Genomic DNA, 19843 nt, shown 5'->3' on the forward strand with positions numbered 1-19843 from the left:
TCCTTCACTACGATGTACAGAACTTTGACGTATAAAAAAAATGCCCTTTCCCTCATTCCCCCCACATTAAAATCCGAGTCAACTTATTCACCTACAAACACACAGCCATTATGCTTCACGGTAAAATCCTGCGAAGCGCGCACCAGCAGCGCGATAAGGTCGCTCTACCGAATGCAAGGATTACGACCGGTGGCGTGTGCGTCATCTAAACAAATAATAATGATCACCAGGACCAAAGCGATGCACGGGAACGTCGGGATTGCTGGACGAAAAAAAGTCCAATCCAGTTCACCTTCCATCATCCTGGCGGCCGCAATGCTACAACACGGGGGTGGGTGGCGGGTGGGCGGGTGGGCGGGTGGCGGAGGGGGGGTGGGGTGGGGGTGTGTGGGTGTGGGTGGGGCTAAAAAGCCACGAGCCGCACTCCCCCACGCTAACGGGTCCCCGACGCGGGCTCGGACCTATCTCACCCCCCACTTTAGCAGTGACAGGGGGTAGGGCAGGGTAGGGTGTGAACCCCCCCCCCCCACACCCCCCCTCTCTCTCTCCCCCCACCCCCCCCCTCCCCCTCCCCCACCCCCCACCCCCATGATTAGAGTTTTACACCTTTCAGCAATTATTGGCGTCATAATAAGTGGCTGGTGGTTCACTGGCTGCAGACGTATGTGCGGGTGTGTGTGGGGGGCGGTGCGGTGCGATGGATGGTTGAGCGCTTCTCACAAGTGGTCACTGGTGGAACCACTGGTCCAGACCTTTTGGACCTTCAGTTCACGCTCCGCACTGCAGAGGGCGCTGTCCGCGCTACAGCCACCAGCGAACTCGAGGCCACCCATCCTTCCCCCCCCACACACACACACACCCACACACCCACACACCACCCTCTCTCTCTCTCTCTCCCCCCCTCCATACACACACCCCTCCCTCCCCGGCGGGCGGGTGGCGCCGGGGATGCTCGTGGCGGGAGCGGCCGCGGGAGCACGAGGACCGGGACCAGGACCAGGCGCCGGTTTCCAGGTGACCGTTTGAAGCAAAATGGCGTCCGGCGACCTGGTGGCCACCGAGGCCTGGATCAGGGACAGAGCTCAGCTGGGCAGCTACAGGGCAGGTCAGAGGCACCCACACCCCTCACACACACTCACACTCACCACTCACACACACACACACTCACCCCACACACACACCACTCACTCACCACTCACTCACACATACACACACTCACCCACACCCCACACCCACACCCCCCCACACACTCACCACTCACTCACACATACACACACACCACTCACCCCACTCACACACACACACACACTCACCCCTCATATACACACACACCCCTCACACATACACACACACTCACCCACACCCCACACACACACTCACACTCACTCACACATACACACCCCACACACACACTCACACTCACCACTCACACACACACACACCTCATATACACCCACACCCCACACACACACACACCCCACACTCACACACCCCACACACACACTCACACACCCCTCATATACACCCCCACCCCACACACACACACTCACACACATACTCACACACACACACTCACACTCACTCACACACCACTCACACACACTCACACATACACACCCCACACACACACACTCACCCACACCCCACACACACTCACACACACACACACTCACACACACACACACACCACTCACACACACCACACACACTCACACACACACCCCTCATATACACCCCCACCCCACACACTCACACACACACACCTCATATACATACACACCCCTAACACTCACACACACAAACCTCATATACACCCCCACCCCACACACTCACACACACACACACCTCATATACATACACACCCCTCACACTCACACACACAAACCTCATATACACACACACCTCATATACACACACACCCCACACACTCACACCCACACACACTCACACACCCCCCACACACACACACCCCTCATATACACCCCCACCCCACACACCCCCCCACACACACACCCCACACACACACACACCCCACACACACACACACACACCCCACACACACACACACCACACACACACACCCCTCATACACACCCCCACACCCCACACACACACCCCTCATATACACCCCCCCACACACACACATATACACACACCCCTCAGATATACACACACCCCTCAGATACACACACACCCCTCAGATACACACACCCCTCAGATACACACACTCATATACCCCCCCCCCACACACACACACGTATACACACACACTCACATACACCCCCACCCCACACACACACTCCTCACACACTCCTCATACACACACACTCATACACGCACGCCCCTCACATACAACTTATGTATTATGGAGTGTTTTAAATTGGAGTCCCACCATGGTGTAGTCGTGCATTGATGCTCTGCTCCATTGGGCCATTTTTTTGTAGGCAGGGACTGTAGCTTTCTTTCCCATCTTATGATTTTTTTGTATGGATCCTCTTTCCAATTATTCCCACATTGGCTTGTCCAGTAGACCTAGTAGTCATTTGGCATGCAGGAGTCTGGGCATGAATGACAGGCAGGTGGGCTGAGATGTTCAACTCTGAGGGGACCACAGCAACAGCAAACCTCCATCCTGTTGTCACCTGGGGTACATACACATGAGTTTGCAGTAGGCCCACTGAACTGCTCTTTCCCCCCCTCTTTGCTCCACCTGCAGCTTTGACAGTGCACTAGACATTGATGGAGTAGATATCATGGATTGTATCATGTCTGTTGTTCCACTTAATCTGGAATTAGGCAAAAGCAGCTGGATTTGAAGCATGCTAAAACCACTTTAATCCTTAATCCTTGCATTTGATATAGCGCTTTTCATGTCGGGAGGACGTCCCAAAGCGCTTCACAGAACACACTGTAAAGTGAATTGACTGTATATTTGTGGGCGAACGCGGCAGCCAATTGCGCACAGCAATGTCCCACAAACAGTCGTGGATTGAAAATGACCAATTTATTATTGTTTTTGGTTTTGGAGGGATTATTATTAGGCTCTGTGTGGAGTAAGGAAACTTGCCCAAGGTTTCGCCCTCTGCCTGGAATTGAACTCAGGTCTCTCGCTTGCGAGTGCTCTAACCACTGAGCTACAGGACTCCACGGACTTTGAAAACAAGAACAACAAAATTACATCTGCATAGTGCCTTTCACGTTGGGAGGACAAGGCGCTGGATAATCAGTGTTTCGGACCCGAGCTGGGGGTTGGGATTGGGGAGGGTGGAGGGCAGTGGGGGGGGGGAACGGAGGGTGACCAAAAGCACAGTCAAAGACTGGTCTTGAATGAGGCAAGCGAGGAGGCGAGGCAGAGGGACTGCAGGATGGAGTTCTAGAGGGTGGGGGGGCAGAGTGGCATCAGGCCTGCCCGCCGATGGTAGGGCAGGTGAGGAGGAGGACGTGAAGTAGGTCGGAGCCTGCTGAGCAGAGGGAGCGAGCAGGTTGGTAGGGGTTTAGGAGGTTTCAGAGATAGGGGGGAGCATAGCTATGGATGGCTTTGAAGGTGAGGAGCAAGATCTTGAACTGTATCCTCTTGTGTGATGGGAAGCCAGTGGACTTGGGTGAGGATGGGGGTGATAGGGTTGCGGAGACTATGCGGGAGAGGACGGGCTGCAGAGTTCTGGATGATCTGCAACCTATGGAAGGAGGGGTTGGGGAGGCTGACAAGTAGGGAGTTTGTGTAGTTAAACTTGGATGTTATGATTTTGTAAACATTTTGTTTCTAAAAAAAAGAGCGGTGTTTACAAAATACCTTCATAAAAAAAATACATTTCATAAATACATTGCCAATTGGCAGGTATCAAACTGTTAGATTTCCTATTTATACAATGTACAAGAGAATTATATGTTTCTAAGGCAAATGAAAACAAAACATACACCCTTTCTTTGTTGCTGTGTTCTTTCTGACCAAGTTTGTTTGAAAGAATGTGAAACTAAATATAAACACAATTTCTCTCAGAATCTTGCACATTCTCAAAGTATCCTGGTCTTTCTAAAAAAAATTAAAACATTTTAGTGTCAGGCTAGATTATGAGCTAAACGTCCCGTTATGGATCTTGAACCCACAACCTTCTGCTTCCGAATGCTACCTACTCAGTCAGGCTGACACCTAATTTATGAATTAAATAGTAATACATTTGTAAGATTAATACTCTAATAAAACATCTCCTAACAAGATTCCTTATTCCTATTTGATTTCCAATGTTAGAACAACAAAAATAATTTGCTTGATTAACAATCCTGACATTTGTTTATCTCCAAATAATAGCAATAATTTGGTTACTCAATCCACGATCCATTGTTTGTGGGACACTGCTGTGCGCAATTGGCTGCTGTGTTTTGTTGCTACAAAACACACAGTCACTACCCTGTACAGTATAAACACAGAAGTCACTGGAACACGCAGCAGGTAGGCAGTATCCATGGAGAGAGGAAAATGAGTTAGCATTTCAGGACTATGACCTTTCGTCAGAACTCAGAATAGCACAGTATATTCTGTGAAATGCATTGAGACGTCTCGATAACATAATAAGCTGCAATATCAAATAGTATTATTACTTATTATTTGCTGATTTTGTTTCTATCAGTAGATTTTGTGACTGTTATTGAATGCTGAGTTTACAACAAAAACAGCACTAACAATGTGTGATATATGTACAGTTACGATATTGTCCATATAACAAAACTGAAGTAGATCATTGATAAACTGGTTGTTATTGGGTCTTTTTCTTCTGCTTAGATGAAGTGGAGTCTCTCTCGCTTCAGGGAACCTACAGCGACAAGATTGTATCTCTTGGGGATGCTTTTCAGAACTTCAAAAGACTTAAGTGCCTCGACCTGTCAAGGAATTCTATTGATAGCCTGGGGGTGAGTTTTTGTTTGTTCAAGATCAGCTGAACCCGTTGCAGTTATGCTTGCAACGAAAGGATCCAATATGGAGTGTGGATATCAGCGGTACTACTCACAAACCATTTAATGTGCCATAAACATTGTGTGTACACCGTAAGCAAAACTGGCATACATGTGTGATGAGCTTGTTTAGGTCATAGCTCATCAACGATAGGAGATCTCCTTCCCCCCTCCAAAATATGCCCTTGACGCTCCCGCTTCCAAGACATTTCCAATGAGGTGTAAATTGTGTCTCTAAGTCAATCGGTTATTGCGTTATTGGCAGACAGACACACAGACATTTAGTCTTTATTGGTATAAATAATTGGAACCTACGACTTCAAAATTGCAGAGCATGTTTTATACATGTTTCTTGTGCATCAGTTCTTGAATGACAATATCCAACATTATTAATTCAACAGTCTATCACAACTGTTAAATTGCCTTACAGGAGTAAAGCTATTAAAATAATTGCATGATCTAATTTTCCTTGAGCAAATATTTATAGTCAATCGTTAGGTTGTGAAATGTGAATTGTCAACCAAATTTCACGAATGAACATTTTCTGCTGCATGTTAAACAATTATTTTTAATGTTGCAGGGTCTAGAGTATTTACCTTCATTGGAAAAGCTAAACATGTACTACAATAATGTAGCATCTTCAAAAGAAATTTCCCGCTTGTGCTATCTGACTAATTTGAGAGAACTAGATTTGCGGCTAAATCCAGTGACCAGGAATGAGGACAACTTCAGGCTGTTTGTCGTGCACATGCTGCCAAACTTGCAGAGGCTGGGTAAGTTACTGAACATTAGCTGGTAGCCTAAGAAGGAAATCGTGTCAGACAGTTAAGTAAATTTTGTGCAGGATGTCAGTGCCATTTAAGCTAACCAGTGTCCGCAACAAGCACTAGGTAAAGAGTAGGTAAAGCACTTCCCAAAACACCACAATCCCATGGCCACTGTGAAGGCGATTGCCAATGAATGCTAAACTAAGGGCAGTTTTGTTTTGTGAGCCTATGTCTACAAGCACCTGGATTGAGACTGTCCAAATTCTTTTGCATATAATCCTTAAATAGCCCAACTTTAAGGGGATTTTCAACCTGTCATGGTCTGGATTTCAATCCAATGTCCTAGACATGAAAAGTTAGTGTCTATCCCAATGAGTTACATTCCAAATAGTGCAGTACTTTTACCTGGTTTGCAGTTTCATTAGATAGAGAAGCTGTTGCTGTGGCTACACTTTGAGTGATCAACACACACCTGTGATTGTACCTCAGAGCACTTCAATAGTCCTTCCACTCTGTTTGCATTTATTCATGGAATGGGCTCAGTTTTAGGGAGATCCCTGTGGTGTCTCTTCCCTCCCTGTATTGACGATTTTGAACTATGTCCAGTTACTACTTGTCATCAACAGATGACAGGCTTGTCAGGGAGAGTGAGCGAAAGGCTGCCCACCAACACTTCAGTTCACAGGAGCAAAAGCAGGCACCAGAGTCAGACAGAGAAGATGAGAGGTAGGGGTAAGACAGCTGTGAGTGTGCACCTAAGAATATTTATTATCAATACCTTTTTGTAGTGCATAGTGCAAAGAAAGAAAGTTTGAACTGAGTTCCCTGGGAGTCCTTCAGTGTTACATTATCACTTACGTTATGAGAAATGTAGCATGCATTTAGGCAGGAAGTCATACATAATTCTTTTGTTGGCCTTTTGTGTTTGTCTAGGTTGACTAGTGCAGTACTGGGGGCACGCAGTACTTTGTTGCTAGAGGTGCCATCCTTTGGATGATATTTAATTTGAGGTCCTGTTTGTCTGTTCTGGTAGAAGTTAAAGATCTCATGATACTGCTCAAAAAATGATGGGAATTTCCCTTGTGTCCTGGCCAACAACCCTCCAGATCAATTGGTCAATCATTTCATTGCTGTTTGTAAGACCTTGCTGTGTGTTTGCCCACAGTCACCACACTAAATAGCAAATACCAGTGAAACATTTTCAGATGCTTCAGTGGTAGGGGCAATATTAAATGCAAGGATTATTATAACAAATAAAATATTCTCTGCCAAGCATGCAGAGTTCCAGGTATCTTACTCTTAACTGACTGACTGTTAAATACTTAATTCGGAGTATGGAGATTAATGCAGTAATGCACCCTAAAGTTTACCTCATCACAGATATTACTGATTAAAGTTTTAAGTGCCTGTACATAGTAACCAAGCAGATTATATCTGATTTCATCTTGCATTTGTTTCTATCCCAGGATCCATTTCACCGATCACGCAAAGAAGAACTATCTATTTGACAAGGATGAGCAGGAGTCGCGATGCACATCAATGAAATATAAATGGAATGCAGTATCCGATTTTAACACTGGTAAGAGAATGTAGTAAGTTGCATTGTTATGGACCTGTGCATAATCTAATGATCAGTTGTCTGTCTCAGGTCCAATTTCACTGTCCATGCAATTAACACATGATTAATCTAGCAGACTAGATAGTAGCACAGTTATTATTTGAATCAGTAAAACATTGGCTTAGATTCATATAAACCTTTTTTTATCCCAAATAAATGTTCTATTGTAAATCATAATTTCTGCTGGTCCATCTTTGTCTTGTGTTTTCATCCTGATAGTCACATATGTACTGATCCATTGTACGCTGTAAATGATGTGGGGTTTTATTGGTGGGGGGGGGCTTTAGGAACAATTTTTTTTCCTCCTGTTTTCTGCCTCAGGCCACAAGCCATTTGTGTCTGCTATAGCTGATGAGCAGCATGTTTAACGGGACTGAGCTAGTTCATTGTTGCTGCTACTGCTCTGAGCAAGTCACTACTTTTCTAGCTACTAATTTCAATTCCCTTGGACCGTCTCCAAACTCACTCTCTGCCCCTGGAATAACAGCCACCTCCACTCCCTTAAATCCCAAACCCGCATGTTTGAATGAGATGGCACAAAACCAGTTTACCGATAAATATGGCTAGAGCATCTTCGTACCCACTGCCTCTCCCTTTCATCGGCTAAAATTACCCTCCCTTCCCAGGCCATTCTGGAGGCCAGACGTAGCCCCAAAGTACTATTCTCCACCACTCATCACCTCTTCCGCGCACCATCTCAAGCACCTCAATCATCATATCCAATGCCGAGTACGAAGAGATCCTGGATTTCTTCTCAAAGATCGATACCATCCATCTGACTGCTTCCTTGCTTGCATTTTTGCTTGTATTTGCATTTGATATAGCGCCTTATCACATCTTCTAGACGTCTCAAAGCGCTTCACAGAATATACTTCAAAGTGAATTGACTGTATATTTTGTGGGCAAAACTCGGCAGCCAATTGGGCACAGCAGTGTCTCACAAACAGTCGTGGATTGAGTGACCAATTTTTTTTAAGGAATTATTAGCCCCAGAAAAACGATCAACTAATCAACCACCAGGTTCTTATTTACTGCTTGGCTTGTGGAGTAAGGATACTTACCCAATGTTTCGCCCTCCCTCCCTAGGCTGCACATCAGCTGCAGTCAGCTTGGATAACTGATGGGCCTCCCTTAACTATAACCAAACAGAAAGCAAATAAAAGCTGACAATGATAATTTCTCCTGCTGCCAATATGGCGATTGCTATTGGCCTGTGGTGACCTTGGCTCCTCAATGCTAAGTAAACTCGGCTGTAAACAAACCAGTTGCTGTAGGGACTAGGAAAAGCTTAATTGTCCGGAAACAGAATGATGATTGTATTCAGACCACTGGGAATGTATGTACGTGTGTTTGTGTGCGTATTTCTCCCTCTTGTTTTTATTTGCGAAATAAATAGATCAGATATATCGTCTCTATATAGCATAGTCTCTGTGTTCAGCTAAGTACAGTTTTTTTTGTCTTTTTCTTTAAAATACTCTAAATCAAGTTTTGCTGAATGTCTGTTCAACTGAAATGATTTTTTTTCTTGCTGGAATTCATCCCAGTTCAGAACCTGATTATAGCTATTTACTGCTTAGTATTAACAAGTCTTTTGGCTGTGTACAGTAAATGCTTTCAGCTGATGGGATAAGGTGTACTGCTTTTGAATTCTTGTTTTTATTTCTTTGATCCTAATGTATAATTTTAAGTTTACTCGTGTGTGTTGTGATTCAGCTGAATTGTCACGTAAAACTAAATGTGAAAGAGAGATATTTGCATTGGTGTCTCAATCCCTCCCTCGTTTCGTGCTTTTAAAATTCCCGTTGGGGTTTGCCCAGGAAGGGAGATTATAGAGTGTAACAAGCTGATCTCCAATGCTGGAGCTGCTCTTTAATAATGAAATGAGTCAGTTTAAAGGACTGTGGGTTGCACTCTCAATCGTGTGTCACTGAATAAGACATTTTGCACAGAATGTCTGCTTCTATGCCTTCAGCCAGTACGCCCCGAAACGCTGGAACTCTCTCCCTCAATTCCTCCGCCTTTCCCCTTCCCTCCCCACCTTCAAATCCCACCTGAAGACCTTCCTTTTTGATCGTGCTTACGGTCACCTCCCTCTTCCTCCTGGCTCGTTGTCAGACTCCGCCACTATGAAGTGCTCCGGGACACTACTCTGCGTGAAGGGTGCTATATAAATGCAAGTTGTTGTTGTTGCTCTTAATGCTGTCTGGCTAGAATTTGGATAACGTCTGACTAACGTTTCGGAGTTGGGGATAACTGCGATGCCAGTACGGTTATGTGGGAAATCAGTGATCTCTCTCCATTTTTTGGTCAGTCACTGAAGCACCTAGAAATCACAACTGTGTGTAAAAAGAATTCTGAATCTTGGTTCACTTCTAATTGCATTTCATAATCCATCTTATCCTTTTTTTGATGCTGAGATGATCAGCCTTTCCACAGGAGTAGCTAACTCTTAACACAGGGTTGATATTACCTCTTCTCTATGGGAAGACGTGAATGCACAAACAATAAAATTGATGTAATTTAAAACTTTATCTTTTTACTAGACTTGAAGGAAAGGCGCTCCACTCATGACTTCCAGCTGACCAGTGAACCTCCAGATTCTGTGTACAGTCATACGCCATTATCATCTGTTTATTCTGTCAGGGACATGAAGGAGGTTAAAGACAATTATAGCCAAGGAAAGCCAAGCACCGACACTCTGGTACGATTGAACACCAGTGGCATTAATTGTATTTCTGAGCTGCAATATAATTAAAGTTATAATAATAATAATCCTTGCATTTAATATAGCGCTTTTTACGTCTTCTAGACGTCTCAAAGCGCTTTACAGAATATACTGTAATATACTGTTATCTATACACTACAGTATTTTCTCCTTTTTTTGCAGGAAACGGAGAATTCAAGAAATGGGCAATATTTCAGTTACCTAAATGATGGTAAATAGTTGCTAAGTTTTGATAATGTATTTACTTTTGCAACAGTTAGTCTGCCAGCAGTAGCCATTGCATTTGTTATTCAGAATATATAGTGTTTCTATTGATTTGATTTGTTATGGTTTTTATTGTGATAGTGTGTGCAAATCGCAATGTATTTATCATTTCAGAAGACTATAAAACGTATCAATCGCCAACCCGCTCCTCATTACGTTCCACTGGGAAAACTATTTCCAGACAATCGAGGGAAGGATATAGAGTAACCTTCGCAGATAGAAAATTCCTGGATACAGATGAGAAAACTGTGAACTTAGAAAGTCAGTGTAATTCAGCAAATCAGTATAGCCATCCTTTGCAAAGTCAGTATAGCCACCCTTCCCCAAGTAAGTATAATCCCCCTTCACCAGGCTACAGTAAGAAGGAAAGCTTGCTTCAGACCAGAGAGAGAAACATGAAGGACTACCACGATTCTTATCAATTTGATACTCCTGTAAAGAAAGATTCTAATACAAGTATTGACAGAAGCAGTATATTATCACATGATTATCACAAACCTTGTACAGAAGCAAAGACCTATCAGTCCAATTTGGAGCCTCAGAATATGTATCCAAATCTTCAGGGAGACAAAGCAGCCATTGAGACAAACAGTGACCGATTATATAAATGGAATTCAGGTGGGATTCCTGCAGTCATTTATTTCTAATCTTATGTTGTATTATTTCCCAGCCTGTTTGTAAAAACATTACTTGCTTATTTTAACATATGGATACTTTGTCAATGAATTTTCAATGTTTGTATACTTTTGGCCCACTTGAATGATGACAAAACATAAATATGCTTTTATGCTGTCCTGGAACTATTTTGCTCAAATCTATGATAGCTTTATGCTACTAAATGTTTTAAGGTTTAGAATTGGTACGGGGTTATTAATCTATTTAGTTACGAAGAGTGATACAGCCCATTTGGGCCAACTGGTTCACATTAGTATCCCCCTCTCCTATATCCTTTTCCTTTTTCCCTCATGTATGCATCAAGTTTTCACTTATGAATCACTTCACATTTCCTATATTAAATTTCATCTGCATTTGCAAAGATTATTATTATTTTTATCTGATTAACATTGGAATCCTCTTAAACATTCTGCATTTACATGAGTTAATGTAACAGAAACAAGGCTCGTCTTGTCAGGGGAACGGGGAGAAGAATTCAGTTCATTGAAGTGAAAATACAAGTTGGAGAATAACTTTGATTCTGGTATTTCAACCCATCAATGCATTGATTCTTCTCTATCTTCACCCCATGACAAAATGACAAGGTTTTGTGTCTGTGTTAATGTCTTTTTATTGTCGAGAGATAAATGAGCATTTAATTTGAAACACAAACTGTATTAAAAAAAAGTCTTGACAGTCTTCAGACCTATTGGTGAAAGTGAAAGCTACATTATAAATTTGAACCTGAACTGTGGTTTAGTTTAAATTTGATACTTTTTCCTAGTGAGAAAGTAGCCCAACTGAATCGTTCAGTTGTCAGATGTTTGAGAAGTAATGAGGTACGAAGTGGAGAGGTGCCTCAAGTAATATACCAGCAAGCGAGAGACCTGGGTTCACTCCCATCAGAGTGAAACCTTGGGCAAGTTTCCTTATTCCACACGCCTGTAGATAATCCCTCAAGAAAAAAAAACAATAATAAAATGGGTCACTTCAATCAACGACTGTTTGTGGGACACTTCTGTGCACAATTGGCTGCCGCATTTTGCCCACATTCACTTTACAGTATATTCTGTGAAACGCTTTGAGACGTCTAGAAGACGTGAAAAGCACTATATCACACAATGAGGATTATTATTTTTACTATAGTAGAAATGGCGACATTCAATGCAGCATTGTAACCAAATGCTACTCAATGCATATTGAAAGAAGAGAAGCAAAGATGCAGCTATACTGGTTATTTCCGCGCAGATTAAATGTGTATTCCACTGGAAATAATGGACATTAACTGCACTTGAAGGAACCTGCTCACTATTTGTAAATGTGCTCAATTTTGATCATCTTGCTCCTTTTCTTCATCTGTGTTTGCAGACTTCAAAGCTGGCAGCACTTACGGAAGTAGAAAGATCACCACTGCTGATGAGGTGACCAGCACTCAGAGAGCACGATCAGCTACCAGTGGTTTGACACCACATCACAGAACTTCATCCTCGGATTCGTTACTCGATCGACCATCTTTAGCGTCTCCCAGCAGCTCCTTTACTTCTATCTATTCCAATAGTTCAAAGAGAGCCTTTGCAGAACATGTAAGCCCAGAACTGGCACCCAGCAAGTCCACAGCCCCTATTACAGACAGACAGTCGCACCTTATCAAAGGAAATGTTGAACCTTTTGAATATAAAGGAGAACTGAAGAAATCAAGCAGTCAGTGCTCACTGTTGTTTACAAAGCCAAATTACGAACGAAAGGTAAGAGGTAGTGTTTCCAGCAGTCAGATTTAATAGATAAACAAGTAAATTCCGTCCCTTTTAAAGACATTTTGACCAAATTTCAATGTTGGGAGATTGTGGTAAGCAGCGAGGCTCTCTTTACTGGAAAAATCCTTGGGAAATAGTGGCTCTATCAGGCAGATATGTTGCTGGGAAGTGATTGGAGTGTTGCAGGTCAATTGATGGAATTACTGTAGATTGTGTTCTTTCACTTGCATTATGCAGTTGGCAGAAACTGTGGCTGTTAAGTAACAGATTAATTAATTCAGTGATTAAAACATTTGATTGTTATGTAACTGCTGCTAAATGGTTATTGCTAGCACCAGAATTGAAAACCTGGGTTTTTAGGAAAAAAAGTTAGCCTCTTCCACTTACCAAACTACTGTATTAAAATGCCTTTAGTTTTGTCAGTGCTGGTTTTCAAATTGGGAGTGGTATTTAATAAATCCTAACGAGACTCCAGCAGGAACTACAGTGCTTTTCTCCCGCAATAAATAACTGAATCATATGACATATCCCTGAGACCAGCATTACGAATCGTAGTGTTTGAATTTAACATTTACCGTTTAGCACAGTTGGACTTTATCGTTCATGATTCGGTGTACAGTTTTGTTATGTTTGAAACAATGACTTTTCAAGTTAGAGGCACATATGCTTGCTTGTAGAGTATATGCAACAAGCAAAAAATTGTCCTGTACCCAAAACCATAATCGCAGTCATTTAGAATTGCTCGTGTGTTATCTCAAATTGTAAAATATTGCATCCGTACATTTCACCAGACGACTCTGTGTAAATTCCTGGAAGCAGCTGAATGTGGGGACTATCGATCCTCATCACCACCCTTGTCCAGCTCTAGTATCTCTCCAAATGTTTCCTCTGTCTTGAAGCGGCTTATTGATCTGATAGACAGACACTGGAATGGTTCAAGGTCCCTTCAACTGAATCAAAGGTTTCTCAGTAAGTTCTGAACTCGTGCTTTCATTCCAAATGGATATTTGACTGATTTTTCTAGTGTAAATTCAAATAATTACATTTTCAGGATGTGAAGAAATTTGGTTTTATCCAGCATCAAAATACAGCCTATTGCAGTACTGCTTTTGTGCTGTTTTTTCATGTGTTTATTGCAGCGTTAGCTAAATATCATTGGGAAATGGCTTGTGGAATTTCATTGTAAAACAAATATCATTCACAGTTTGTGAATAACTGAAATGTATAAAGCATTATGAGATGTTTGCCATAAATATGAAACAACACCCAGATGGGCATATCTCAAAACTGCCTTTTTCAATGAAAGTCAAAAGTGTTGGCTGGGGGAGGCGAGAAGGGAAGCTGCTTTGAAATTGAACTACTTTCTATTAATATTCAACAAGAATGTTTTTTATTGTTACAAGCTGTATTTGTTTTGCTGCATTTTAACCTGCAACACAATTGCACCTGATAGTTGCGGTAATATTTGAATTTTTTGCCTTTATTAACATTTACAAATTATGTCATGAAGGCTGATTTGCTATGATGTGAATTCTTAAAACCATCGGGTTTTATGATAGAATCTGACTCGTTGATTAATTTTATTCACATTATTATTTACTATGTTATGTGACTTTATTGCACATTGTTCTTTCTCTGTCCCTTCCTTTGTCCTCTGCATCTTCCTATAGTTCCAGCTCATGAGCTGCTGTCGAGCCTGGTTGGCTCAGTCTGCTTAGATTCTCACAATTCCAAAATTCAAAGCTTGGAAAAAAAGGTAAAAGTGTTAACTGAAGAAAACAAATCTTTGCTAACCCGAATGGGCACTGGACTGGACACCGCAGAGCTGTATCGACTAAAGCATCAAATCAGTCAGAAACAAGATGATATTGTAAGTGGAGCTTGTTGTTTCTAGGTATAGGTTTGAGAGAAACATGACATTGCCTCAGCGTTCATTGGGATATTGCAGAAGGCGAGGAACAGTATAATGTAGTTACTGTAAATTACTCAGATTATACAGTATTTGTATATTGGAAGCTCAACCACATTGGGAAGTAACCTAAGCTGGGAGGAAAACTTTATACCAACTCCTACTACTAATTTGTATGGTTAAAAAGTGATGACTGTCACAATGGTTATAATACATGCTATTGCTTATCTCTCAATGCTTTCTAAGGACTCTTTAAAAGGAAGATTAGCAAAAATATTGGATGAAAACAATAAACTGCGTTCTCAGTTAACCAGTTTGGAACTGGTTACCTGTGCTGGAAATCAGCAACAAAACAGTGAGTGCTGTGTTTTTGCAATTCTAACGAAATGGGATTTGATTTGCTTGGTCTCCTATTGATTTTATGCACATTTTAGAAGAAATTTGAATCTAGTGATCTTTCTATCAGATTAATTAGTTGTGGTCCCTTCAGGCCAGATTTCTTCTACCTCTAGATCAGGGTGGTCCAATTGGTGGCTCGTGGCCTCATCCAATTTCATCTGCCCCACCCCCCTCCCTACGTAACCGGTAACTGTTATGTTTCTGGAAGGGAAACACAAAAATCTTGCTTATGCAGCCAGCAGACATTTCTCAAATAGGGCACCTCAGCAGCCAAAAGCTTGGACCACCCTACTCCAGTCCATACTGCTTGTTCACTAAATGTGGAAAGGGGGAAATTACCTAATACGGTGCATTGTCTTTGTACCCACCCAAGGGATGTTTTGTTACTTTAATTATTATCTAGCAAAACCTAAAGATTGCTTGAACTAAATATATAGACTGAGCAGTAAAATGTAGTTTGCAAAAGGATTTGTTTTAACTGTTGCATGCTTTTTTTGCCCCTCTGTTTCTCCCCTCCCCCCCCCTCCCCGCCCATCAGAGGAGTTGCAGAGAGAGAATGAGAAACTAAATTTAGAAGTGGAATACCTGAATCAGCAAATTAAACAATATAGTAAACTACAAGAAACAGTCAGTATGTTACAGGAGAGTCACAGGTAATATGACATGATGATCAAAGTTTCCTGGCCATGTCAAGTTACAGCAAATCATTGTTGTATGAATTTAATAAAAGAATGGAAATTGTGTACGTAATATTTGATCTCCAGTTGAAGAGATTAAGTGATTTAAGTTGGGTAACAGGAATTTCCTGAAATAGCTGTTGTAGCTGAGTTGACATCAGAAAGGGGCTGATTGTAGTTTCGTGATGCCCCTTGAAAAGTGCACATGAGGGGTCTGCAGGTGAGGACAGAATCAGGTTTGGTTCTCGGGTTTCCATGGTTTCATAGCCTGCTAATGCTCACTCTCCAGGCTTATCTGTGTTGCTCACTGTTCAGGTTTATCTGTGGATACAATGAAAGCTTCAAATGTTCGTGGAACTGACCCCCAGCATCAGTCAGAATCTCCAGCAGAGTGGGCAACAAAACATCCATAGCTTAATTATGTTGATGGCATAATATTGCAATACAACGAGATCATTCAAATGATTAAAGGAGTTCCGACTAAAATCGCATCAATCAAACAATCAATCAATGAGCTGTTGCAACAGCCAAACGAAAAAACTCCCCCCCCACCCCCACCGACCCCCCCACCCCACCGACCGCCCCCCACCGACCCCCCCACCCCCACCGACCCCCACCCACCGACCGCCCCCCACCGACCCCCCCCACCCCCACCGACCGCCCCCCACCGCCCCCCCACCCCCACCGACCCCCCCACCCCCACCGCCCCCCCACCCCCCCCCACCACCCCACCGACCGCCCCCCACCCCACCGACCCCCCCCACCCCACCCCGCCCCCACCCCACCACCGCCCCCACCCCACCCCCCCCCACCCCACCGCCCCCCACCCCCACCGACCCCCCCCCCCCCCACCGACCCCCCCACCCCCACCGACCCCCCACCCCCACCGACCCCCCCACCCCCCCGACCCCCCCACCCCCACCGACCGCCCCACCCCACCGACCGCCCCACCGCCCCCCCGACCGCCCCCCACCCCCACCGACCGCCCCCCCCCACCGACCCCCCCCCCCCACCGACCGCCCCCACCCCACCGACCGCCCCCCCCCCCACCGACCGCCCCCCACCCCCGACCGCCCCCACCCCACCGACCCCCCGACCGCCCCCCACCCCCACCGACCGCCCCCCACCCCACCGACCGCCCCCCCACCCCCCACCCCCGACCCCCCCCCCACCCACCGACCGCCCCACCCCCACCGACCCCACCCCCCCCACCCCCAACGACCCACCCCCAACGACCGCTCCCCCACCCCACCGACCGCCCCCACCCCACCGACCGCCCCACCCCCACCGACCCCCCCCCCCCACCGACCGCCCACCCACGACTGCTCCCCACCCCCACCGACCGCCCCCACCCCACCGACCCCCCCGACCGCCCCCCCCACCGACTGCTCCCCCCACCCCCACCGACCACCCCCCACCCCCACCGACCGCCCCCACCCCACCACCCCCCACCCCCACCGACCCCCCCCCCACCCGCCATTGAATTATTGCAAAAAAAATGCAGTCACTTGAGTGCAACTGATCAGAGGCTGGAACACCGGGCAGAGCAGTGGCTTGGACACCGGGCACAGCAGTGGCTTGGACACCGACCGGCACAGCAGTGGTTTGGACACCGGGCACAGCAGTGGTTTGGACACCGGGCACAGCAGTGGTTTGGACACCGGGCAGATCCGAGCGAATGCTCTTCACTGAAGCGCGACCATTGCGTTGACATTCCTTCAGGGAGACTTCAGGAATTCGTTCAGGATCAGTGTGGAACAAAAAGAGGAAACCCCGAGTTCTGTTGGGTCTCAGTCCGCGGGTCAGTCGGGCTCTGGGAATCAATGCACAGAGAGAGAGAGAGAGAGAGGGTGGGGGGTGGAGAGGGGGTAGTGCTGTTCACCATCAATGGATAGGGGGTGGGGGGTGGGGGTGTGGGGGGGAGAGGATGAAATGAACCCCAAAATAAAGCTTTAAACAAAAGCGTCAGCAAAGAGGGAGTTTGGACCACCAGGAGCTGTGACCAGGAGCTGTGACCAGGAGCAGTGACGCAGAATCGTCACGTGTTTGGTAGCAGTTTTCAACTTTTTTTTGGAGGGAGTGGGGTGAGGCGGGTGTCTGACACACGGAAACCCATCACCGAATTAAACTGAGAATTTCATGTGTCCCACATGGAAATTCCAGAGACAGCAGTTTAATTTGTCTTCCCCCCCAACCCACCCAGAACTTATTAAGAGAGTTGGGAGGGAGAGAAGGGGAAAGAGAGAGTGAGTGTCATTTCTGGGGAGGAGAGGGTTAACCCCTGCTGTGTGTGTGTGTGTGGGGAGGAGAGAGTTAACCCCTGCTGAGTGTGGGGAGGAGAGGGTTAACCCCTGCTGGGTGTGGAGGAGAGGGTTAACCCCTGCTGGGTGTGGGGAGGAGAGGGTTAACCCCTGCTGGGTGTGGGGAGGAGAGGGTTAACCCCTGCTGGGAGTGGAGAGGAGAGGGTTAACCCCTGCTGTGTGTGGGTGGGGAGGAGAGGGTTAACCCCTGCTGTGTGGGGGTGGGGAGGAGAGGGTTAACCCCTGCTGTGTGTGGGTGGGGAGGAGAGGGTTAACCCCTGCTGTGTGGGGGGGGGGAGGAGAGGGTTAACCCCTGCTGTGTGGGGGGAGGAGGGGGTTAACCCCTGCTGTGTGGGGGGGGAGGAGGGGGTTAACCCTGCTGTGTGGGGGGGGAGGAGGGGTTAACCCCTGTGGGGGGGGGGAGGAGAGGGTTAACCCTGCTGCTGTGGGGGGGGGAGGAGGGGGTTAACCCCTGCTGTGTGGGGGGGAGGAGGGGTTAACCCCTGTGTGGGGGGGAGGAGGGGGTTAACCCCTGTGTGGGGGGGAGGAGGGTTAACCCCTGTGTGGGGGGGGAGGAGGGGTTAACCCTGTGTGGGGGGGAGGAGGGGGTTAACCCCTGTGGGGGGGGGAGGAGGGGGTTAACCCCTGTGGGGGGGGAGGAGGGGGTTAACCCCTGTGGGGGGGGAGGAGGGGGTTAACCCCTGTGGGGGGGGGGAGGGGTTAACCCCTGTGGGGGGGAGGAGGTGGTTAACCCCTGTGGGGGGGGGGAGGGGTTAACCCGGGGGGGGGGAGGGGTTAACCCCTGTGGGGGGGAGGAGGGGTTAACCCCTGTGGGGGGGGAGGAGGGGGTTAACCCCTGGGGGGGGAGGAGGGGGTTAACCCCTGGGGGGGGGAGGAGGGGGTTAACCCCTGTGGGGGGGGGGGAGGGGGTTAACCCCTGTGGGGGGGAGGAGGGGGTTAACCCTGGGGGGGGGATATGTGGGGAGGGGGTTAACCCCTGGGGGGGAGGAGGGGGTTAACCCCTGTGGGGGGGGAGGAGGGGGTTAACCCCTGGGGGGGGAGGAGGGGGTTAACCCCTGGGGGGGGGGAGGAGGGGGTTAACCCCTGGGGGGGGAGGAGGGGGTTAACCCCTGGGGGGGGGAGGAGGGGGTTAACCCCTGGGGGGGGGAGGAGGGGGTTAACCCCTGGGGGGGGGGAGGGGGTTAACCCCTGGGGGGGGGGAGGAGGGGTTAGTATAACCCCTGGGGGGGGGGGGGGGTTAACCCCTGGGGGGGGGGGGGGTTAACCCCGGGGGGGGGGGAGGAGGGGGTTAACCCCGGGGGGGGGGGAGGAGGGGGTAACCCCTGGGGGGGAGGAGGGTTACCCCTGGGGGGGGGGGGGAGCACGTGGCTGTGGGGTTCAGGTAAAGGTTCCGACGTCGCCTCGAGAGAGATTGGACGGTTTTGTTCAAAAAAAAGTGGCGTCGGTGCAGAGAGAGAGGGAGTGAGTGTGAGAGAGAGGTACAGAGAGAGGTACAGAGAGGGAGTGAGTGTGAGAGAGAGATACAGAGAGAGGTACAGAGAGGGAGTGAGTGTGAGAGAGAGATACAGAGAGAGGTACAGAGAGGGAGTGAGTGAGAGAGAGAGGTACAGAGAGAGGTACAGAGAGGGAGTGAGTGTGTGAGAGAGAGGTACAGAGAGAGGTACAGAGAGGGAGTGAGTGTGTGAGAGAGGTACAGAGAGAGGTACAGAGAGGGAGTGAGTGTGTGAGAGAGGTACAGAGTGGACAAACCATCTTCTCACATCTCCACCAGGACCGCAGGTCAACTGCAAAGGTAAGTCCTGACC

General features: G+C 46.9%; 1 protein-coding gene across 2 annotated transcripts; it reads left to right on the top strand.

The window, feature by feature from the left end:
• Positions 1-903: 903 nt before the first annotated feature.
• On the top strand, positions 904-15796 carry LOC103187870 (leucine-rich repeat-containing protein 36). Of its 2 annotated transcripts, XM_007907561.2 has the most exons (13): positions 904-1105; positions 4781-4908; positions 5531-5723; positions 6344-6443; positions 7184-7296; positions 9879-10036; positions 10223-10271; positions 10439-10942; positions 12347-12723; positions 13524-13701; positions 14403-14602; positions 14888-14996; positions 15579-15796. In XM_007907561.2, the coding sequence occupies exons 1-13, from the start codon at positions 1033-1035 to the stop codon at positions 15695-15697; spliced, it is 2301 nt and encodes a 766-aa protein (XP_007905752.2). In that variant the 5' UTR covers positions 904-1032; the 3' UTR covers positions 15698-15796. The 2 variants fall into 2 exon arrangements, with proteins under 2 accessions (XP_007905752.2, XP_007905756.2); XM_007907565.2 differs by lacking the exon at positions 10439-10942.
• The last annotated feature ends 4047 nt before the right edge of the window (positions 15797-19843 follow it).

This window comes from Callorhinchus milii, unplaced genomic scaffold (genome assembly GCF_018977255.1).
Source record: "Callorhinchus milii isolate IMCB2004 unplaced genomic scaffold, IMCB_Cmil_1.0 Scaffold14, whole genome shotgun sequence".
NCBI classification, from domain to species: domain Eukaryota; kingdom Metazoa; phylum Chordata; class Chondrichthyes; order Chimaeriformes; family Callorhinchidae; genus Callorhinchus; species Callorhinchus milii.

Bases quoted from the DNA above. Each gene is read 5' to 3' on its own strand.
- LOC103187870 (XM_007907561.2), top strand. From the start codon at position 1,033: ATGGCGTCCGGCGACCTGGTGGCCACCGAGGCCTGGATCAGGGACAGA. The intron at 12,724-13,523 runs GTAAGAGGTAGT...ACATTTCACCAG, and splicing joins AGCCAAATTACGAACGAAAG to ACGACTCTGTGTAAATTCCT. The intron at 13,702-14,402 runs GTAAGTTCTGAA...ATCTTCCTATAG, and splicing joins ACTGAATCAAAGGTTTCTCA to TTCCAGCTCATGAGCTGCTG.